This window comes from Betta splendens, chromosome 11 (assembly GCF_900634795.4).
Source record: "Betta splendens chromosome 11, fBetSpl5.4, whole genome shotgun sequence".
NCBI lineage: Eukaryota > Metazoa > Chordata > Actinopteri > Anabantiformes > Osphronemidae > Betta > Betta splendens.
In genome coordinates this window covers 13,614,877-13,631,147 of record NC_040891.2, presented here as the reverse complement: position 1 = coordinate 13,631,147, position 16,271 = coordinate 13,614,877, and the positions used below count along the sequence as shown (strand labels likewise).

General features: G+C 45.7%; 4 protein-coding genes and 1 long non-coding RNA gene across 10 annotated transcripts; 3 read left to right on the top strand and 2 right to left on the bottom strand.

The window, feature by feature from the left end:
- Positions 1–68: 68 nt before the first annotated feature.
- fbxl6 (F-box and leucine-rich repeat protein 6) lies at positions 69–4,265 on the bottom strand. 3 transcript variants are annotated; one of them, XM_029166536.3, is made up of 10 exons: positions 4,162–4,265; positions 2,881–3,490; positions 2,493–2,651; positions 2,338–2,401; positions 2,020–2,151; positions 1,735–1,842; positions 1,531–1,644; positions 1,075–1,306; positions 554–797; positions 69–455 (listed from the first exon to the last, which is right to left on the bottom strand). In XM_029166536.3, exons 2-10 carry the CDS (start codon positions 3,411–3,413, stop codon positions 326–328), a joined length of 1,716 nt encoding a protein of 571 aa, XP_029022369.1. In that variant the 5' UTR covers positions 3,414–3,490; positions 4,162–4,265; the 3' UTR covers positions 69–325. The 3 variants fall into 3 exon arrangements, with proteins under 3 accessions (XP_029022369.1, XP_029022371.1, XP_029022370.1); XM_029166538.3 differs by having other exon boundaries at positions 4,093–4,222; XM_029166537.2 differs by having other exon boundaries at positions 4,097–4,212.
- A 16-nt stretch (positions 4,266–4,281) lies between these two features.
- Positions 4,282–8,248, top strand: LOC114865682 (uncharacterized). Its single transcript, XM_029167002.3, has 3 exons — positions 4,282–4,377; positions 5,170–5,236; positions 5,387–8,248. Exons 1-3 carry the CDS (start codon positions 4,309–4,311, stop codon positions 7,924–7,926), a joined length of 2,676 nt encoding a protein of 891 aa, XP_029022835.1. The 5' UTR covers positions 4,282–4,308; the 3' UTR covers positions 7,927–8,248.
- Positions 8,249–8,808: 560 nt separating this feature from the next.
- Positions 8,809–9,650, bottom strand: LOC129604828 (uncharacterized). The gene is made up of 2 exons (XR_008696104.1): positions 9,512–9,650; positions 8,809–9,172 (listed from the first exon to the last, which is right to left on the bottom strand). It is a non-coding gene; the product is annotated as an uncharacterized LOC129604828 (long non-coding RNA).
- Positions 8,954–11,807, top strand: slc52a2 (solute carrier family 52 member 2). 2 transcript variants are annotated; one of them, XM_055512847.1, is made up of 5 exons: positions 8,954–9,215; positions 9,615–10,282; positions 10,316–10,521; positions 10,626–10,749; positions 10,818–11,807. In XM_055512847.1, the coding sequence occupies exons 1-5, from the start codon at positions 8,954–8,956 to the stop codon at positions 11,031–11,033; spliced, it is 1,476 nt and encodes a 491-aa protein (XP_055368822.1). In that variant the 3' UTR covers positions 11,034–11,807. The 2 variants fall into 2 exon arrangements, with proteins under 2 accessions (XP_055368822.1, XP_029022837.1); XM_029167004.3 differs by having other exon boundaries at positions 9,615–10,521.
- A 155-nt stretch (positions 11,808–11,962) lies between these two features.
- si:ch73-196l6.5 (riboflavin transporter 2) lies at positions 11,963–14,732 on the top strand. 3 transcript variants are annotated; one of them, XM_029166848.3, is made up of 5 exons: positions 11,963–12,165; positions 12,239–12,323; positions 13,008–14,030; positions 14,101–14,224; positions 14,296–14,732. In XM_029166848.3, the coding sequence occupies exons 3-5, from the start codon at positions 13,027–13,029 to the stop codon at positions 14,503–14,505; spliced, it is 1,338 nt and encodes a 445-aa protein (XP_029022681.1). In that variant the 5' UTR covers positions 11,963–12,165; positions 12,239–12,323; positions 13,008–13,026; the 3' UTR covers positions 14,506–14,732. The 3 variants fall into 3 exon arrangements, with proteins under 3 accessions (XP_029022681.1, XP_055368824.1, XP_055368823.1); XM_055512849.1 differs by having other exon boundaries at positions 11,963–12,175; XM_055512848.1 differs by lacking the exon at positions 12,239–12,323 and having other exon boundaries at positions 11,963–12,175.
- Positions 14,733–16,271: the final 1,539 nt, after the last annotated feature.

The window sequence follows — 16,271 nt, the reverse complement described above, 5'->3', positions numbered from 1 at the left end:
AAAACAACAGGAAAACAGGTTCCACAGTGGTCTTCAAGCAAAGGTATGGTAGGAATAACAGCACTCTCTAGTGGGAAAACATGGCATGTTTTTTTATTATTATTCACATTTCGGACAAACCTGTCTGGAAAAATTAAACTGTAGCTTTACATCCATATAATACACCTGGAAACTGAAATTCCTCGTTAGCTAAAAACTGGTAATTCACAAATGTTAACCATAATTCAAAATGAACCACATGCAGGAAGAATCTTATTTAAAGGATGTACACTATAAGCAATGACGAAACATTCCAACAAATTCTGGACCCAAATGAGTAGAAAACCTAGTTCAATATGTCCAACAGCTGGTGAATCTCCTCTTGGCCACGGTAAATTCTCTTCACTCCTCTTGGAAGATAACGGCAAGATGAAAGGTTGAGGTAGGTAAGAGCAGTTGTATGGCCTATGACTGACCTGCAAACAGGCAAAAATAGTTTTATATCATGAAACAATGATAATATTAATTGTGTAGCTTTGATGGTGCAGCTAAGAGGGAAAACTGTGCTAGAGACCTGAGGGCTGGTGGCGTGATCCTTGTCCCACTCAGGTTGAGAGAACGCAGGGTATCAGCTTCTTTTGCCTGAGCAAGGAAACTCATTGCTATCTCTAAGTCCTCCTCAGTGAAGAGCTGATTTGCAACATCAAGCTGTTGCAATGTCTGATTCCACTTGTGGGTCACCATGTGAAGCCCCTTCTTTGGAGATGATGACCCAATGTGACTGCTGAAATACAGTCCCCAAAACAGACACTCGAGCTCTGCCAGAGAACAGAAGACCAAAGAGATGCATTATTTTTAAATTGACTTCAACTTTAAATACAACTGGTGTTTGACATACTTAAGAAAATTACTTTACTCCTGAAACGTTTGGAATAGTAAAAGTATTTCTATGCTTACGGTAAAGATTTATACATTTTTTATCAAGCATAGACGGAACAAACTGCTATTCAGTAAGGAGCCATATTTGACATTGAAACCAGCATAAACAAATTTAATAACCCTAAACTAAAGTCCAAAGTCCAAAGTTACACCTACCGAGACATGGTATTGAAGCGAGACCGGAAGGTGTTATTCGCGAACAGCCTCGCAGGTCCAGCACCCGCAACTTGGTGGAATTGAAGAGAATGTCCCACAAATCTTTGTCGGTCATGTAAGAGTAAGATGTGGTAGCGATACAAAGCTCCTCCAGTAATGGAAAACCTGATGCTGAATCAGCAGCATTACGCATTGATTTATGAAGAGGTCTGACATTCAGCATCCGGAAGGTCTGATGAGAAGTAAAATTGCGTTCACAGTGAAATGGGACGTCAAAGACAGGTGTAAAATCCTTACATTTAGAATGCAGACACTAAATTGCACCCACATTTTCCAGTGATATATTTTCCTGCTCTAGCAGCACTGTGCTTCACCTGTCTTGTAGGGGTTAACAAAAGCTCATATAGGTCAATATCATCAGTAAGAAACAAAGAAAATGGTAATTGATGTTCTAACCTTTAATTTAGGACATGCCATCTGTAGTGCCTGGATGCACACAGAGAGTTCACAGTCCTTACTGTCAAGCTTTGTGTTGACCTCCAACAACTCCAAATGAGGGCAGTGTCCCCTCTGGAAAGATAAGTACAATATAGCATGTGTATCAAGTTAGTTCCTACTTTCGGAATTTAACTACTGGTTACAAAATCAAGCGAGGCTTACAGATATGGTGGCCAGAAGTCTGTCATTCTTTAGTCCCTGAGTGAACCAAATTTGCTTGATCTGACTCCCATGATTCTCAAGGTACTCCAGGAGTCCCTCAACCTGGAACTACAGCAAAAAACAATTCAATTTATATTTTAGAGTTTCTATTGTATTAACTTGAAGCAATACAGCTACAATCTGGCAGCCAATAATACAGTTTAAATGTATTCACCAGGTTTCATTTACAGTAAAACATTTGTTTTTTGTATTTTGTTTAACATCTTAAACTGCTCCTTTACATGCCTCAGAATACTGGAGATTTATGCTCTGCAGAGAACGGCTGTGTAGACCAAGGCTGTCGAAGGCTCTCGTAGTCAGGCCTGTGCAGTAAGACAGCGAGAGGGAGCGAAGGTGAGGGCAGAGGTGTGACACCATCTAAATTTGATTAAAATGAAAAGAGGAGTAAAGAAACACACACTTACATACATAGCAAATGTTAAATACAGATAAAACTTCATTCATAGGGTGTAGAACAAGTACAACCTATAACTTATTAGTGGTTCATAAATATGACTAAAGTCTGTTGTAAGGCAAGCTCTAGTTTCACCCTTGATCACTCACCTCTACAGCATAATTAACATTATCCTTCCAGTGACAGAGGGAGAATTCACGTAGTTGGGAGAACCTAGGAAATTAGGAAATAAGAACACAGCTGAATGCAGCTTACAGGATATATAGAGTGTATCTAAAACATATTCAATAAATATATTACAGACCTGCTTTGTGCCAGCCAGTTTATAGTGTCCTTGATCTTGTGCTGAGTTGTGGGCAGCTGCTTCTTTCCTGGTGCAATCCAGCAGTGACTTATAGTTACTTTACGCCACAGAACTGGACTAGATGCAGCTGCGTTCCACAGACGACAGACTCTTCCCACCCTAAAGCAGAAACACAGTGACAAATCCAGTTCCTTTTAGGGTCACACAAAAATCTCAATCTGACAAACAAAACCTTGTCTTTTACAGTTTTTTATTATTTTATAATACACAATATGGATGTGTAATATTGTGGTATATGCCCTCGTAATCATGTTTCCACTGCACCTCGACAGCTATTTATGTATTTCCCTGACCCATACTATATATCTAAAATCAGCATGATTATTACCTGCACAAAAATGGTACAGCACCATCTTGGACGACCACCATCTGAAAAATATTGCTTAGCACCTCTTCAGGAACACTTACACCCCATCTGTTATCTGCTGTTTTCTGTGGCACAAACACTGTGGTTTCCTCTGCTGTTTTAACAATTGCATTATTCTCTGATCTTGACTTAGCAGGCACAGCCTTCTTTTTATTACTGTGCTTGGCTTTTAACTTTCCTTTAGATAGTGACTTCTTTTTTCTTCCTTTCTTTTGGAGAGTCCAAGCGGAGTCACTATAATGCGAAGTAGTGCTTGAAATGACTAGAAGCATATCTTCCCCTTGGTGCACGGTGTAGCCAACCTGGGAGGACCTGGCGACCCTGGCCTTTTTTCTCTTCTTCGCTTTTGCATTTTTTTGTTCACCTCTTCTCCTCTTTAATGATGACTTCTTTGACAACCTAGATTCACCCTTGCTTGATGCACCTGAAGTGCTTGGTGCAATGTCTTCTTGTCTTTTACTGGGGGATGAGGCTTCTGCTTTAGTGGAATCCATCTTCTGTTGCTAAAAAGCCTTCCCAATGTGTTTTATTTCCAGAAACCCAGACATCAGCAGAGCAGAGCCATGAGCATCTGAAACAAATATAATCACATCATTATAATTCTCTCAGCATTAGTTAACCATTTCATTGATTTGTTCTGATTTTGAGTGCAGAAATTGGCAGCAGCAAAGAATTATACTACTTAATTTGTAATATCAAGTTTGTTTTTGTTTGTATGAAGGCTTGACAGAAATTAAAAAATTAAAATGCAAAGTTTGTAAACAGAACAAAGCACAATGTCAAGTCAGAACAAGAAACACCACAATCCTCTTACATTTATGAAGCGGCTAATCGCTCTCATCATCATTAGCTACTGCTCATGAGTAGTCAAATATTTAGTGACATGTTAATTACGCATAAATTGTTATATCTAATTTTTATATATACGCGACCTTTATCTACCATGACAATGGTAAAGTAAAATGATGTAGCCAACGATAACGTTACTTAACGAATAAATGATAATATTGCTTAATGTATTCAATAATAAAGGCAATTTATTTACTGCTCGACCTTAAACGATTGAACGAATCGATAGCTAGCTTAGCTGGGTAACTGAAAGCTAACGTTAGTCAGAGGCGCCGTACATTGTAACGTAAATAAGAAAATGGAAACGCAGATCTTTCTACATACATACTATGAGCAGGTGTGTTGTCAAAAGTTAAAATGAGACTTTTACACGGAGCGTTGATGTTTCACTACCTGATGCTAGTGGACGTTAACGTCTTACAAACAACAGTCAAAAGCAGACCCACAATGCATTGCGCAATCCCTCTATGATTGGCGGAGATCTTGAAAACAACCCGCCTTCTGTAAAAATGTCCAATCACGGAGCATCTTAGTGTTTTCATGGATTCCTTGCTGTGGGTTGAAGTCGAGAAGGAGCGAAAACCAGTCCTAAAAGCGTGCGGCGTGTGGGTAAGAACTTACACCTCGTAAACTTACTTTTAATTATTCTACATTTTTAATTATTTGAAAATACTGCGACAAGCAGCGCATATAAGTATTTCTGATATCTTGTCATGGATTATTACATTTTAATTTGCCTATTTTGCTGCAGGAAACATTGGTGCTAACATTAGCAAATTGCACAAAGCTAATGCTAGCTTGCGTTTATATAGCACTGGATTTTATGTGCAGATGTGCTTAAATGCAAAGTTTGTAAATTAGACACATTTTCTTGCTTTGTTTTTAGAATTTGATCAAAATACACAGACTAAACGTTGCGTGTGTGTGTGTGTGCATAGCTTGTCTACCAATCCAGGGGCGGTGGCAGTGTGTATAGGGGGGTTCTTAGCACAGCTTTGACCCCAAAGGGCAAGAAGATGTCACGTTATTGTACTACTATTGTGTTTAGCTGATGATACACATTTCAGAGATGGCTAAAAACCCAGTACCCAGGTCAAGCTGAATTATTCAATACATCTACAACTGACAACACGTATAGCGGTACACCACGATTATTTTGCCAGTATTTAATTTGATAGTGCTGATAAAAGTATAAAGGTTGTGTTAACTTCTAAAGTTTAATTTGTTATAAGGAGGGCAGACTCTTCTTTTTTAATAAAGAGGTCAACACATTACTAAAAATCTGACACATTATGACATTTATAAAAATAGAATTAATCCAGTGATTCAATCCTTGGGTGTGATGAAACTTATTTTAGGGGTTGGGTTTTTAAATTTACTTCATCTCTCTTTTAAAAACAGCCCACAATGGAGGAAGGTGAAGATTTTTCCCTTTGCGGTAAAGCAGCTGTAACTGATGCTAATCTGAGTGAGTTGGAAACGTTCTAACAATTCATTTGTTTGATTGTTTTTTTTAACAAGATTCCTGATATATTAGCATTATTATTGGCTTATTAGTTGGATATTACAAAGGGTAAACCAATTATACTGTCACATTCATGTTCACATTGTTTTTCAGGGGATGATTACTATTGGAAGCTTGTTGCTGATTTCATTGGTCCTCAGTCAGGGGAAGGTTTAGAGCTGGAACAGGCGCCATGCAAGAATAGATTTTTGATTCAAGTAGGACTTATGAAAGAGGATAATAATTTCCCGTGGATTGCCATTGTAGATTGGCTCAAGAGAATCTTCCCTGGACATTATTCAGCAGATTTTCGACGCTTGATTGAAAGAGGTACTGCAACAACACTGAGCCTAGGAGCCGATGCACGGGTGACCTTTTTGGAGTCAGATGTCAACTTTAATTTTGTTGGCCCAATATGTGACAGTATTGGAGTTGAACGACATCATCTTTTACAAATGAGAGATTTTTCAGAGCGAGCACAGTCCATTGAAGTGACAAATGGGTTGATTTTTGAGTTGAGCAACTTTATTGCCAGAGAAAAAATTGCCCCAGTTGTTATAGTTACTTGGCTGAGAAACTTTAACCCTGAGTTCTGTAAGGATGGTGATATTCAAAAAGCATACAAAGTCATTAAAAGCAAGCTAAAAAAATTAAAACTGTATAGTCGCAATTCTGAAACAAGAAGTCACCGGAGGAATGTAGCAATAGAAAATGTACTTCAAAGTCCGTTTGAACTGGTGCCAAAAAAAGAACCCAAATATCTTATGAAGAAACGTATGAGAAGAGATGAAACTGTTGACTATGACAAAATTAGAATTAAGCAGGAAAATGAGAGTTTTGAAATCATGCAAGGTGAGGGTTCCGAGATGAACAGAGGCGTGGTAAAGAAAATCCTACTAAAACAACATGTGCCTTCACTTGAGGAAAGTGATGATGACTTGGGCAAATATGCCAATGAAAAAGAAGCATCAGACAGCAAAGGAGAGGCACTAACCCTGCTTGACATTGCAATGCTGTCTGTTAAAAAGCTGTCAAGTGTTTATGGCAGCAGAACCACAGCATGCAACCAAGTTTCTATTGATCTTCTGAAAAATCAGTTTATTCTAACGTGCAAGGAGCATCCTGCCCTGGCAGAGTTCGATGCAAAGCTTGCCTCCCTGTGTGACGACATTTCCCTGCCATCTCCTGTGGTGTTTTTGAACTACAACGCCAATTTCCTTGTTGATGTACACGACGCAGTTGATCAGCATATTATGAACTTTGAAAAAGAGATCATCATGTCGAGCGGGGAAAAACTGGGGCGCGATAAGCTTCAGAAATTCCAGAACATTGTGAACATGTCAGAAAGTTCAGCTTCGCGCTACATTCACATGGCTTGTGATGTCTTGAGCCCCCGCACCCCTGGTAAACTGAACTACAGAAAGTACTGGGTAGCATTCTGTAAGGAGAAGGAAAATCCCTGCAAACTTGTAGTAAATGAGTCAAACCACTTCAACAACTACTTTGAAGCCGCAGCTGGACTTATTCACCATCACAAAGAGACAGCTCTGTTTTTTTCTGACCTGCTGTCACTGAATGATGACACTCGTCCAAACATCATTCTTCAGAGTGTAGCTGCCGACGCAAATGACTCTGTGATTCAGAGCCTTGTATGTGTTGTGGCCATTGTATACTGCAAAGTCATTGGTCCTTATTGGCAGCTTCTGAAAAGTGGAGGAGAGTACTCGCAGTACAGCCAGTACTTACTGAGTCTTTACCAAAAGTTCCTTGACTGGGCCAAAAACCCTTCAGCTCTGCTGGAACCTGAAGAAGACTCAAACGTCTTTCTGCAGTTCCCGTTGCAAGAGAAGACGTTTGATGGTGTTTTTCAGTATTGTGGGCAGTGGCACACAAACAGGGAACTGATCCGAGCTTGCTTAAAGAGGACAATCAAAGGGATTGCAGCCGTCACTGAGGAACACTTGAGGGATTTCCTGCCAGGAGGAAAATTCTCTCAACTCCCTTCACAGGATCTAAGTCTGGAGCTGGTCAGTTGCACGTTCTCTGTGCTGATGGCGGAATATCCCTTTGGCCACGGTTATCCCTATCAGAAGAAGACCCCCGACAAGTCATCCAGGCGCTCCTCTCAAAGGAACCTGTCATCAGAGAGCAGTCAGGAAGATGGCTCATGTAACGAGAGCTCAGATGATTCGTTCGAAAGGCAAGGTAGACGCAAAATAAGCTATGGTGATGAACCGAGAAGAAGTTACAGACATAAAAAGGAAGTGACAGGAAGGCTACAGAAAAGGGCGAGTGAGCAGAACATGGACAGGGACTACATAACAGCTATGGTAAACAGGAATGGAGGGCCGTGCAAGTCGCAGACAGATGTCGACAAAATGATGCTCCGTTTTGAGGCAAAGTCCAGGGCTGAGAAGCGAGAAATGGTCCGATGTGAGATCCTGTACCAGAAACTGATTCTGAACAACACCAGCCCACACTTGGACTGCATTTTCCGCAATGCCACTCAAATGGTTTTGAAGCTAAAGCTGGCGCTTCCCCGTGTTAAACCTGGGTACTCGCTTGTTTTGGCGCCTAGAAAGACAAGGCCAAAGGCGGCGGTTGAAGAGCCAGCGGACGCTGAAATGGAGCAGAGTCACAGCACGTGGGACTAATAAGAGGAACAGACATGTGACACGTGACCGCCTCATAATCATGTGTTAGAAACAAACACTATAATATCTACTCTGTATAACTGTGTATATATCATGTTAAGCATGTGTTATAAATCTGTCTTTTTGAATCAATTACTTTAATTTTATGAATTGTTTGCAGTTTTTCACATTAACTCAACAACTTTGTTGTAGTGAAATGTGACATAAATCTTTTATTTTTTTAATTGAAGATGTCTCATAAACTAATGACTGCTCACCTAACATATGTCATACTGTATGAATCACTGTGAGAATGTATTAAACATCCACTCTAGAAACAACAGTTTGCTCGTCCAAACTTCACTATTGACTGGGAGGAGTGAAGGCAGTAACATGGGAGCTTATCTGGGCCACTGTGGTAAAGGTCAAAGCATTTAGAACAGCGTGAGAACTCTGTGTCTCTGAGATCATGGGATCATTAAGTCATAATGAGCACATAGTATATTATCCGAGGAGAAACGAGGAGTAGTTTGTAGTTGTATTTGTGTTAACAACGCTTGCAAAGCAAAGGTAAGATCAGGTCCGTTTGCTCGAAATAAAGGGGAAGTCTGCCGTTTACTATTTGAGTGGCCGCCCGCGTCCGCGGTCTCCGGCTTACAAAACGAACGCACATTTATTCCTGTGATTATGGTGCGTTCAAAGTATGGACAAATGATGATGCACACTGTGTTTAAATAAAAGCACGCGGCTTCTTAGCCACGACATTTGAGAAAAAATGAAACCAAATCAGCAGTAGGGAAAGCTAGACCTGGTTGTCATCGTTAGATGTTATGAAAACTGTAATCCATAATACATTAGCACTTAGTTTATTAAAGGACAACTGCAGACTATAACTAATATTACTGTAATAAGTTAACAGCAAATGGATAAAGTCTACGAAAGAACAAGTAGTAATCTTCTTGGATATTGAGTTATTATTAATAAGCAAATGAAACCGTTTACATTGTTATTTATTTGACTTTGCTGACTGGCCGGCAGTGTAATTTACATGATGTCTGTGAAGGCGGCTGAAGCAGGGTCTAACGCACACACACACACACACACCGCAGGTTATGCGGTCCACACTTTGAGGACAACGCATTGTCGGGTTCGAACACAGCGGGACGGGGAACGCGGCACCATGTCCGGCGGCTGGTGGAGCAGTGCAGCGGTGACCCACGGGCTCGTGGCGCTGTTCGCCATGGGCTCCTGGATTTCCGTCAACAGCCTGTGGGTCGAGATCCCGGTGATCGTCAGGGTGCTGCCCGAAAGTGAGTGCACACGAGTAGCGTATGTCGCGTCGATCAAATGTCGTTCAAACAGCAGACTTTTGTTATTAACAGACATTTATTGGTTTATTATCTTATTTAAACGCAAACCTGGCTATAACGCTCATAACTTCAGGGTTAGCTAATTAGCTAGCTAGCTACACATTAATAAACAGTGTTACAGCTATGTCAAGTTAATATAAATAAAAAGGGGACATGTGTATTGTCAATAAATACGTAGATGCACATAATAACCAGTACAATCTGCTTTGAAACATCTCTTATTAATTTGCACAGACCTCCTGCTGTGCTGCTTTGAGGTGCAACAATGCGCACGGGAAATGCTACGATCCACTTTTGCACGTGCTTGACCGACTCGTCCCGCGTTGCTGTGCTCCTCAGAGTGGACCCTGCCCGCCTACCTCTCCGTGCTCATAGCGCTCGGGAACGTGGGCCCGGTCGCGGTGACCGTCACGCACCACTGCGCCCCGGGGAGGCTGGACGAGCGCCTCGTCATCCACTGCATCCAGGCGCTGGCGGCGGCGGTGTCTGCGTTTCTGGCCGTCTTCTGGTCGCACACCGTCACCGTCGCGGGGGCGGAGCGCTCGCTCCCGTTCCTGCTCTTCACGTTCCTGCTGTCCGTCGTCTGCTGCACGTCCACCGTCACCTTCCTGCCGTTCATGTTCCGCCACCCGCCGCAGTACATCCGCACCTTCTTCATCGGCCAGGGCCTCAGCGCCCTGTTCCCCTGCGTCGTGGCGTTGGGACAGGGTGTGAGCAAGCTGCGGTGTGAAGCGGTGAACGGCACCGTGCACCCCGAGTATCTGCGGGAGAACTTCCCCGCGCAGAACTTCTTCTGGTTCCTGTGTGTGATGCTGTCGGTTTCCGCTCTGAGCTTCGTGGCTCTGACCCGGAGGCAGGAGTCCCAGCGGGACGCGGCGCCGGCGGCGAAGAGCGGGGACGAGACTCACCCGCTGCGAAACGGAGCGGCGGCGGTGGCGGAGGAGGCGGCGCCGGTGGCGGCGGAGGCGGCGCCGGTGCCGGTGGAGGCGGCGCCGGTGCCGGTGCCGGTGCCGGCGGACGCGGCGCCGGTGCCGGTGGAGGCGGACGCCCGGCCCTTCTGGACGGCGCACAACGCGTACCTGCTGGCGCTGCTCGCCGCCTCCAACGCCCTGACCAACGGCGTGCTGCCGTCGGTGCAGAGCTTCTCGTGTCTGCCCTACGGCTCCATGACCTTTCACCTCTCCGTGGTCTTTGGAAACCTGGCGAACCCCGCGGCCTGCTTTCTAGCCATGTTTTTCGTCCTCAGGTGAGAGCGTCCCGGGTTGTGTTGAGCACGTGGGGGTTTTGGGTTGTCGGTGCTTTCAGCTCCCAGCTGGGATCGTTCATGGAGCCGCTCCATTTGTGCCGCAGGTCCTCCGCGGGGCTCGGGGTCTTGTCTGTAGGAGGGGCGGTGTTCGCCGCCTACCTTCTGGCCCTGGCGGCCCTCAGCCCGTGTCCCCCCCTGCTGGGAACCCACGCTGGCGTGGCTCTAGTGGTGAGTGGTCACGCAGCTGTTCGGCTCTGGATGTTTGCTGTCCGCTGACCCTCTCGCGCCCCCTGCAGGTCGCATCGTGGATCGCCTTCACCGGCGTCTTCTCCTACGTGAAGGTGGTGATCGGCACGTTGCTGCACGAGGCGGGCCACGGCGCCCTGCTGTGGTGCGGCGTCTCCATCCAGGCCGGCTCTCTGGTCGGCGCCGTCACCATGTTCCCCCTGGTCAACGTGTACCACGTGTTCGCCAGCGCTCAGGAGTGTGTGGACAACTGCAAGCGGGGCTGAACTATGTGTATGTTTTACATGTTGAATCCCTCCTCACAGGAAGTGACTTTCAAGAACGCAGAGAGGTTTTAGTGAAGCACTCCGTTTGCTCTATTTGTGGATGAAGCTTCTTCTGACTCCGAGGCCTGTGACGTAAAGAGACTGTGAACATTCCCTGATAATGGCTGATCCGTGTTGCTGCAGAGGAGGATGTTGATTAATACCTCTGTACTTCTTTGTGCGTTTTTTACAGTAACTCTGTGTAGCTGACGTTGTTTACACTTGTGTGAGTGTGTTTGATAAGTTTTGCACTCAGGGACACTATGTTAATTGTATGATTATTTGTTGACATTTTATAATATTTTTCACAGGATCACAGTCACATTCAGCTGCTGAAGCTAATATTTTTCTAACTACAGTATTGCAGTAACTTTTAACATTAACTAATGGTTGATGCGGAACATTGAGCCTTTATATGACTGATTGTAACAGATAGGAATTTTAATTTGGAATGACTGATATTTTATAAAAGCATTTTCAGTAACTCACTTTTTTATGCTTAAACTCATTAGTGATGCTGCTACCGCTCATCAACCTCTTCAGGTTTTACAGGTTTTACAGGTTTTACAGACTGATCTGCTGCATGTGCCTCGTGGCCGTGATTCTGTTGCTTCGTGCTGATCTCATGTAAACTGGTGATTTTTATGGCTGCTGGCCTTTTTCCTACAGTTTTGTTGTGTACAGCCAATCATGTGATGCCGAAGGACCTGAAGAATAAAGATTTGTTAAAAAGGTCCCGTCAGGTTTTTTATTGTTACTGGTTCCTTGGACTATTTGGGAACTGGATCTTTATAGTGCAAACATTAGAAGTTACTGCATCAGATATTGTACTAACAGAATTAACTGTGCCATCACTGTGAGCCAGTAGCTGGTCTGAATGAATTACTTGTCTTCACAAAGTCACATGCTGTCAAAGATGAACCCTGTGAGCAGAGGCAGGTCCACTGCTTCATCAGGTGCGCAGCTTCTTCATAAGTGGTCTTTTGTGGAGTCCAGTATCAGCAGGATCCTTTAAATCACGGAGTGAAACGCAGTCGGAACGCATGGATCCTGTCGAGGCGTCCTCCCATTCAGACACAGTGCGACAGTGAAGGTACTTTCAGGTGAGACAATGATCCGTTAACTACACACATGTTTGGCTGTGAGCTCTCACACACTCCCCCCAGGACGCTTCAGTCGCCTGCTGCACACACTTTACTGCGCAGGACTTCGTTCTGGCTGCAGAAAACTCCAGCTCTCCACAAAGAACACGTGAGTAACTGCAGGATGATACACATGATACTTTTCATGTTTGTGGGAAAAGTGGCTCAGTTACATGAATGTGTTTTTATTTGATAGTTGGGTGTGATCCTAAAGTTTATGGGCTCATTTTGACCTGAGGACGCGCTCTGATCGCTGTTCACTCGTATTCATAGTGAACGTTGTGCTTTGAAGGTTCTCCGCCGACGCGCAGCTTGAATTTCCGAGAATTATTTCTCCGTTCGCTCGTTGATCAAAGCCTCAGAACTTTCTGTTTAAATAAACAATGCGCCTGTTGTTTTCTCAGCTTATGTAACGGTGGCCGTGTTTCCTCTGCTGCGCACTAGATGTTGATGACTTAAACACTCACATCCTGAGACGCAGAACAATAAACATTAACCAGGTTCTGGTTCTGCGCCTGTGGAGCTTTGGCAGAGGATGAGATCTAATGGTGACACATTAATCAGTTTTAGAAGTGATATGTAGAAAACAGCTCTGCTGACTTATCTCCACTGTAAATGAGCTCGATGTCTGCTGGTGATGAACTTAACCCACTGATTAATTCAATCAACTCGTATCCATGAAGCTGCATTAGGACAGCGTTTAACTCCGACACTGAGCTGGAAGCAGCCTCCAGTCATTTTGAGGAGCAGCTTTTGTTCCTTCGGCTGAACCCGTTGCTTTTGCCTTCTCCAGACAAACCTCGGCCTCCATCATGTCGCTGCTCACTCACCTGCTGGCCTGTCTCCTGGGGATGGGCTCCTGGGTCTCCATCAACGGCCTGTGGGTGGAGCTGCCCCTGGTGGTGCCCCAGGTCCCGGAGGGCTGGTACCTGCCCTCCTACCTCTCCGTCCTCATCCAGACGGCCAACGTGGGGCCTCTGGTCGTCACGCTCGTGCACCGCTTCCGGCCCGGCGCCCTGAACGAGGCGGCGGTTATATACGTGATCATCAGCGTGGGCACCGTGGCCAGCTTCCTGCTGGGTTTCCTCTGGAAGGAGACTGTTGTGGTGGCCGGTGCTCCTCGCAGCCTGGCGCTCCTCGCCTTGACCTTCTTCCTCGCCGCCGTGGACTGCACCTCCTCCGTCACCTTCCTGCCCTTCATGATGCGCCTGAAGCCGCACTTTCTCACCACCTACTACATTGGGGAGGGCGTGAGCGGCCTTCTGCCCGCCCTGGTGGCTTTGATGCAGGGCGTCGGGGTGGTCCGCTGCATTAATGCCACGCAGCCTAAAGACGGCCTCTCCAACAGCTCCGTGACCTTTGACCTCCAGGCCCAGTATCAGCCTGCGCACTTCTCGGCTGAGGCGTTCTTCTTCTTCCTGAGTGCCATGATGCTGGTGTGCCTGGTAGCGTTCGTGCTGCTCAACCACCACCCGGCCGTGGCCAGGCAGCACCCCAGCAGCGGACGCACCACCGGGGCCGAGCAGAAACCGCACAAGGACAGGAAGTGCGTGGAGCAGAGGCCCATGATGAGTCCATGCGGCCCCGACGGCCAGAAACGCAGGAGCGGCTTCGGCTCCGGTGTTTACGGCTGTTTGGAGGTGGTGTTCATCTTTGGGGTTCTAGCCTGGGTGAACGCGCTGACCAACACGGTGCTGCCCTCGGTGCAGTCCTACTCCTGCATGCCCTACGGCAACAGAGCGTATCACCTGTCGGCCTCGCTGGCGGCCGTGTCCAACCCGCTGGCCTGCTTCGTCGCCCTGTTCCTGCCTCTGAGGTCAGTGTGTCAGGCTGCAGCAGCAGCTTCTTACGAGCACAGAGCGGAAGTGATAGCAGTCATTTGACAGGTCCCTGCTGCTGATGGGAGCCCTCACCGTGCTGGGCAGTGCGGTGGGAGCCTACATAATGGCCATGGCAGCGTTCAGCCCATGTCCGTTGCTGGTTCATGTCTCGTCGGGCAGCGTCCTCATTGTGAGTACATCACCTCGCTTCCTACACCTGTCCGTCTTCCGGCTCCACGCTCACCTGCCTCTGCTCCACAGGTGCTGGCCTGGGTCGTCTGTGTTCTCACTCTGTCCTACGTGAAGGTGATGATCGGCGTGATCCTGCGTGACGAGGGCCACAGCGCCCTCGTGTGGTGTGGAGCGGTGGTGCAGCTGGGCTCCCTGCTGGGAGCCGTGACCATGTTCCCTCTGGTGAGCGTGTACGGCTTCTTCTCATCAGGAGACCCGTGCAGCACAACGTGTCCCTGAAGAGACGACTGAGGAGAAACTGATCGACTGAGGAAAATCTATTTATTGTTTATTTACTTGGCAACAATTGAAAAGTGAACCACAAAACACAGATGTGATACAATAATACCTGTAATACAGTAATAACAAGTATTTGATAATTGGAATCAAAAATAATTTTTCAATAAAAGAAGATGACGTTTTAGATGCACATTCATCATTAAACTTATCGTAGTTTTTTCCCCTTTACCTGTAAATGTGTTTGAATGTCACCAAACTAAAATGAAATCTAGGTCTTCACACTTTGTGATGTTTGATGACTGATGGAGCGGTTCCTACAGCAGGTGTGTCCTCGGATCGACCGGTCGATATTAAAATTGCATTAAAGTTAGAAAATGAAATTTTATACTGTACATGCATATTATATTTTTATTCATGTGCTTTGTCACAATCAGGTAGAAGTAATGTTTTTGTTAGACACACCAAAATAGCAAAATCCTAAAACCAGCCCCAGACATTGATGAAGCTGTTTCTACAGCTCAGCAAAAAAAACATACACATACAGTGAAAACAGTATTTGCATTTCTCCACCACCGCAGACAGCGTAAAGTAAATATTGTAACAACTCCCGTCATCATAAAGACATGTTTTTTTACATGGATCAGTTCAACATGGAGCTGATCCACACACACAGGCTTGTTCTTGACTACTGTTACTGTCACAACGTGATTTTCTCATTAGTCCCTTGAGTAGAGAGGTAAAACAGAGGGTGCACGATGCTGGCAGCAGACAGCAGCACTATGCACACGGGTGTGACTATGCACTCGTACGTGTATTCACTGACTGTTCTGAACTTCTGCAGCAGAGCCACTGGCACGTAAAAACACAAGGTGATGGCGGAAGTGGCGCGGACGATGTTGAAGGCCCGTTTCTTGGCGGGACTCAGCTTCTCGCCGCCCGGCCCGGCCTTCTTCAGCGTCAATATGATTTTGGCGCTGACGTGCGTGTTGAGCAGCGTGACGGACAGCATCACGATGAAGACCACTGAGTTGATGAGGTCGTCCTTCACCGAGGACATCGCGCTCCCCACGAAAACGCTGGCGAAGGCCATGGGAACGCAGAGCAGCCACACCACCAGAGCCCAGAGCTCCCTGCACCTGTACCGCCTCAGCAGGGGGTAGTAGGTGGGGTAAATCACAGCCACGTAGCGCTGCATGCAGATGAAGGATATATTCAGAGGCCCCCCGAGCTCCGCGTACACTATATAAAAGCTGAGCATCTGCAGCTGGACCTGCGGTACCACAAACAAACAGACCACGTGAGCGAGGGACATCAAGTACTGGACGTTGTGGAAGAGCGCTAGATTAATGTTGAGGATGTCTTTGTCCTTCCTGGACGTGAGCGTGCGCCACAGCAGCCTGCTGATCACCAGCTGGCCCACCACGAAGGTGATGATCTCGGCCGTGGCCAGAGACAGGTTCTGACCCCGTCCGAACTCACAGGACACGGGCTGAGGCTGCCCGCTGCCGTTCCTGGAGAAGGGGTCCTGCATGTTGTTCATTTTGACTGAAAACTGGGCTGAAAAAGGACAGTTTATTAGGAACTACTATTGAGATTTAAATACAAAAGTATGATGATTAGCTTTAGTGCTCAAAAAAATATATTAATAAGCAAAGAAACTTTAAAAGAAGCAAAATAAAATTAAGGAAAGCGACACTTGAATGTCACTAAAATCAATCAAAGCATATTAATGATTAGAATATACTTTTGGATGTTAACTTTAGTTC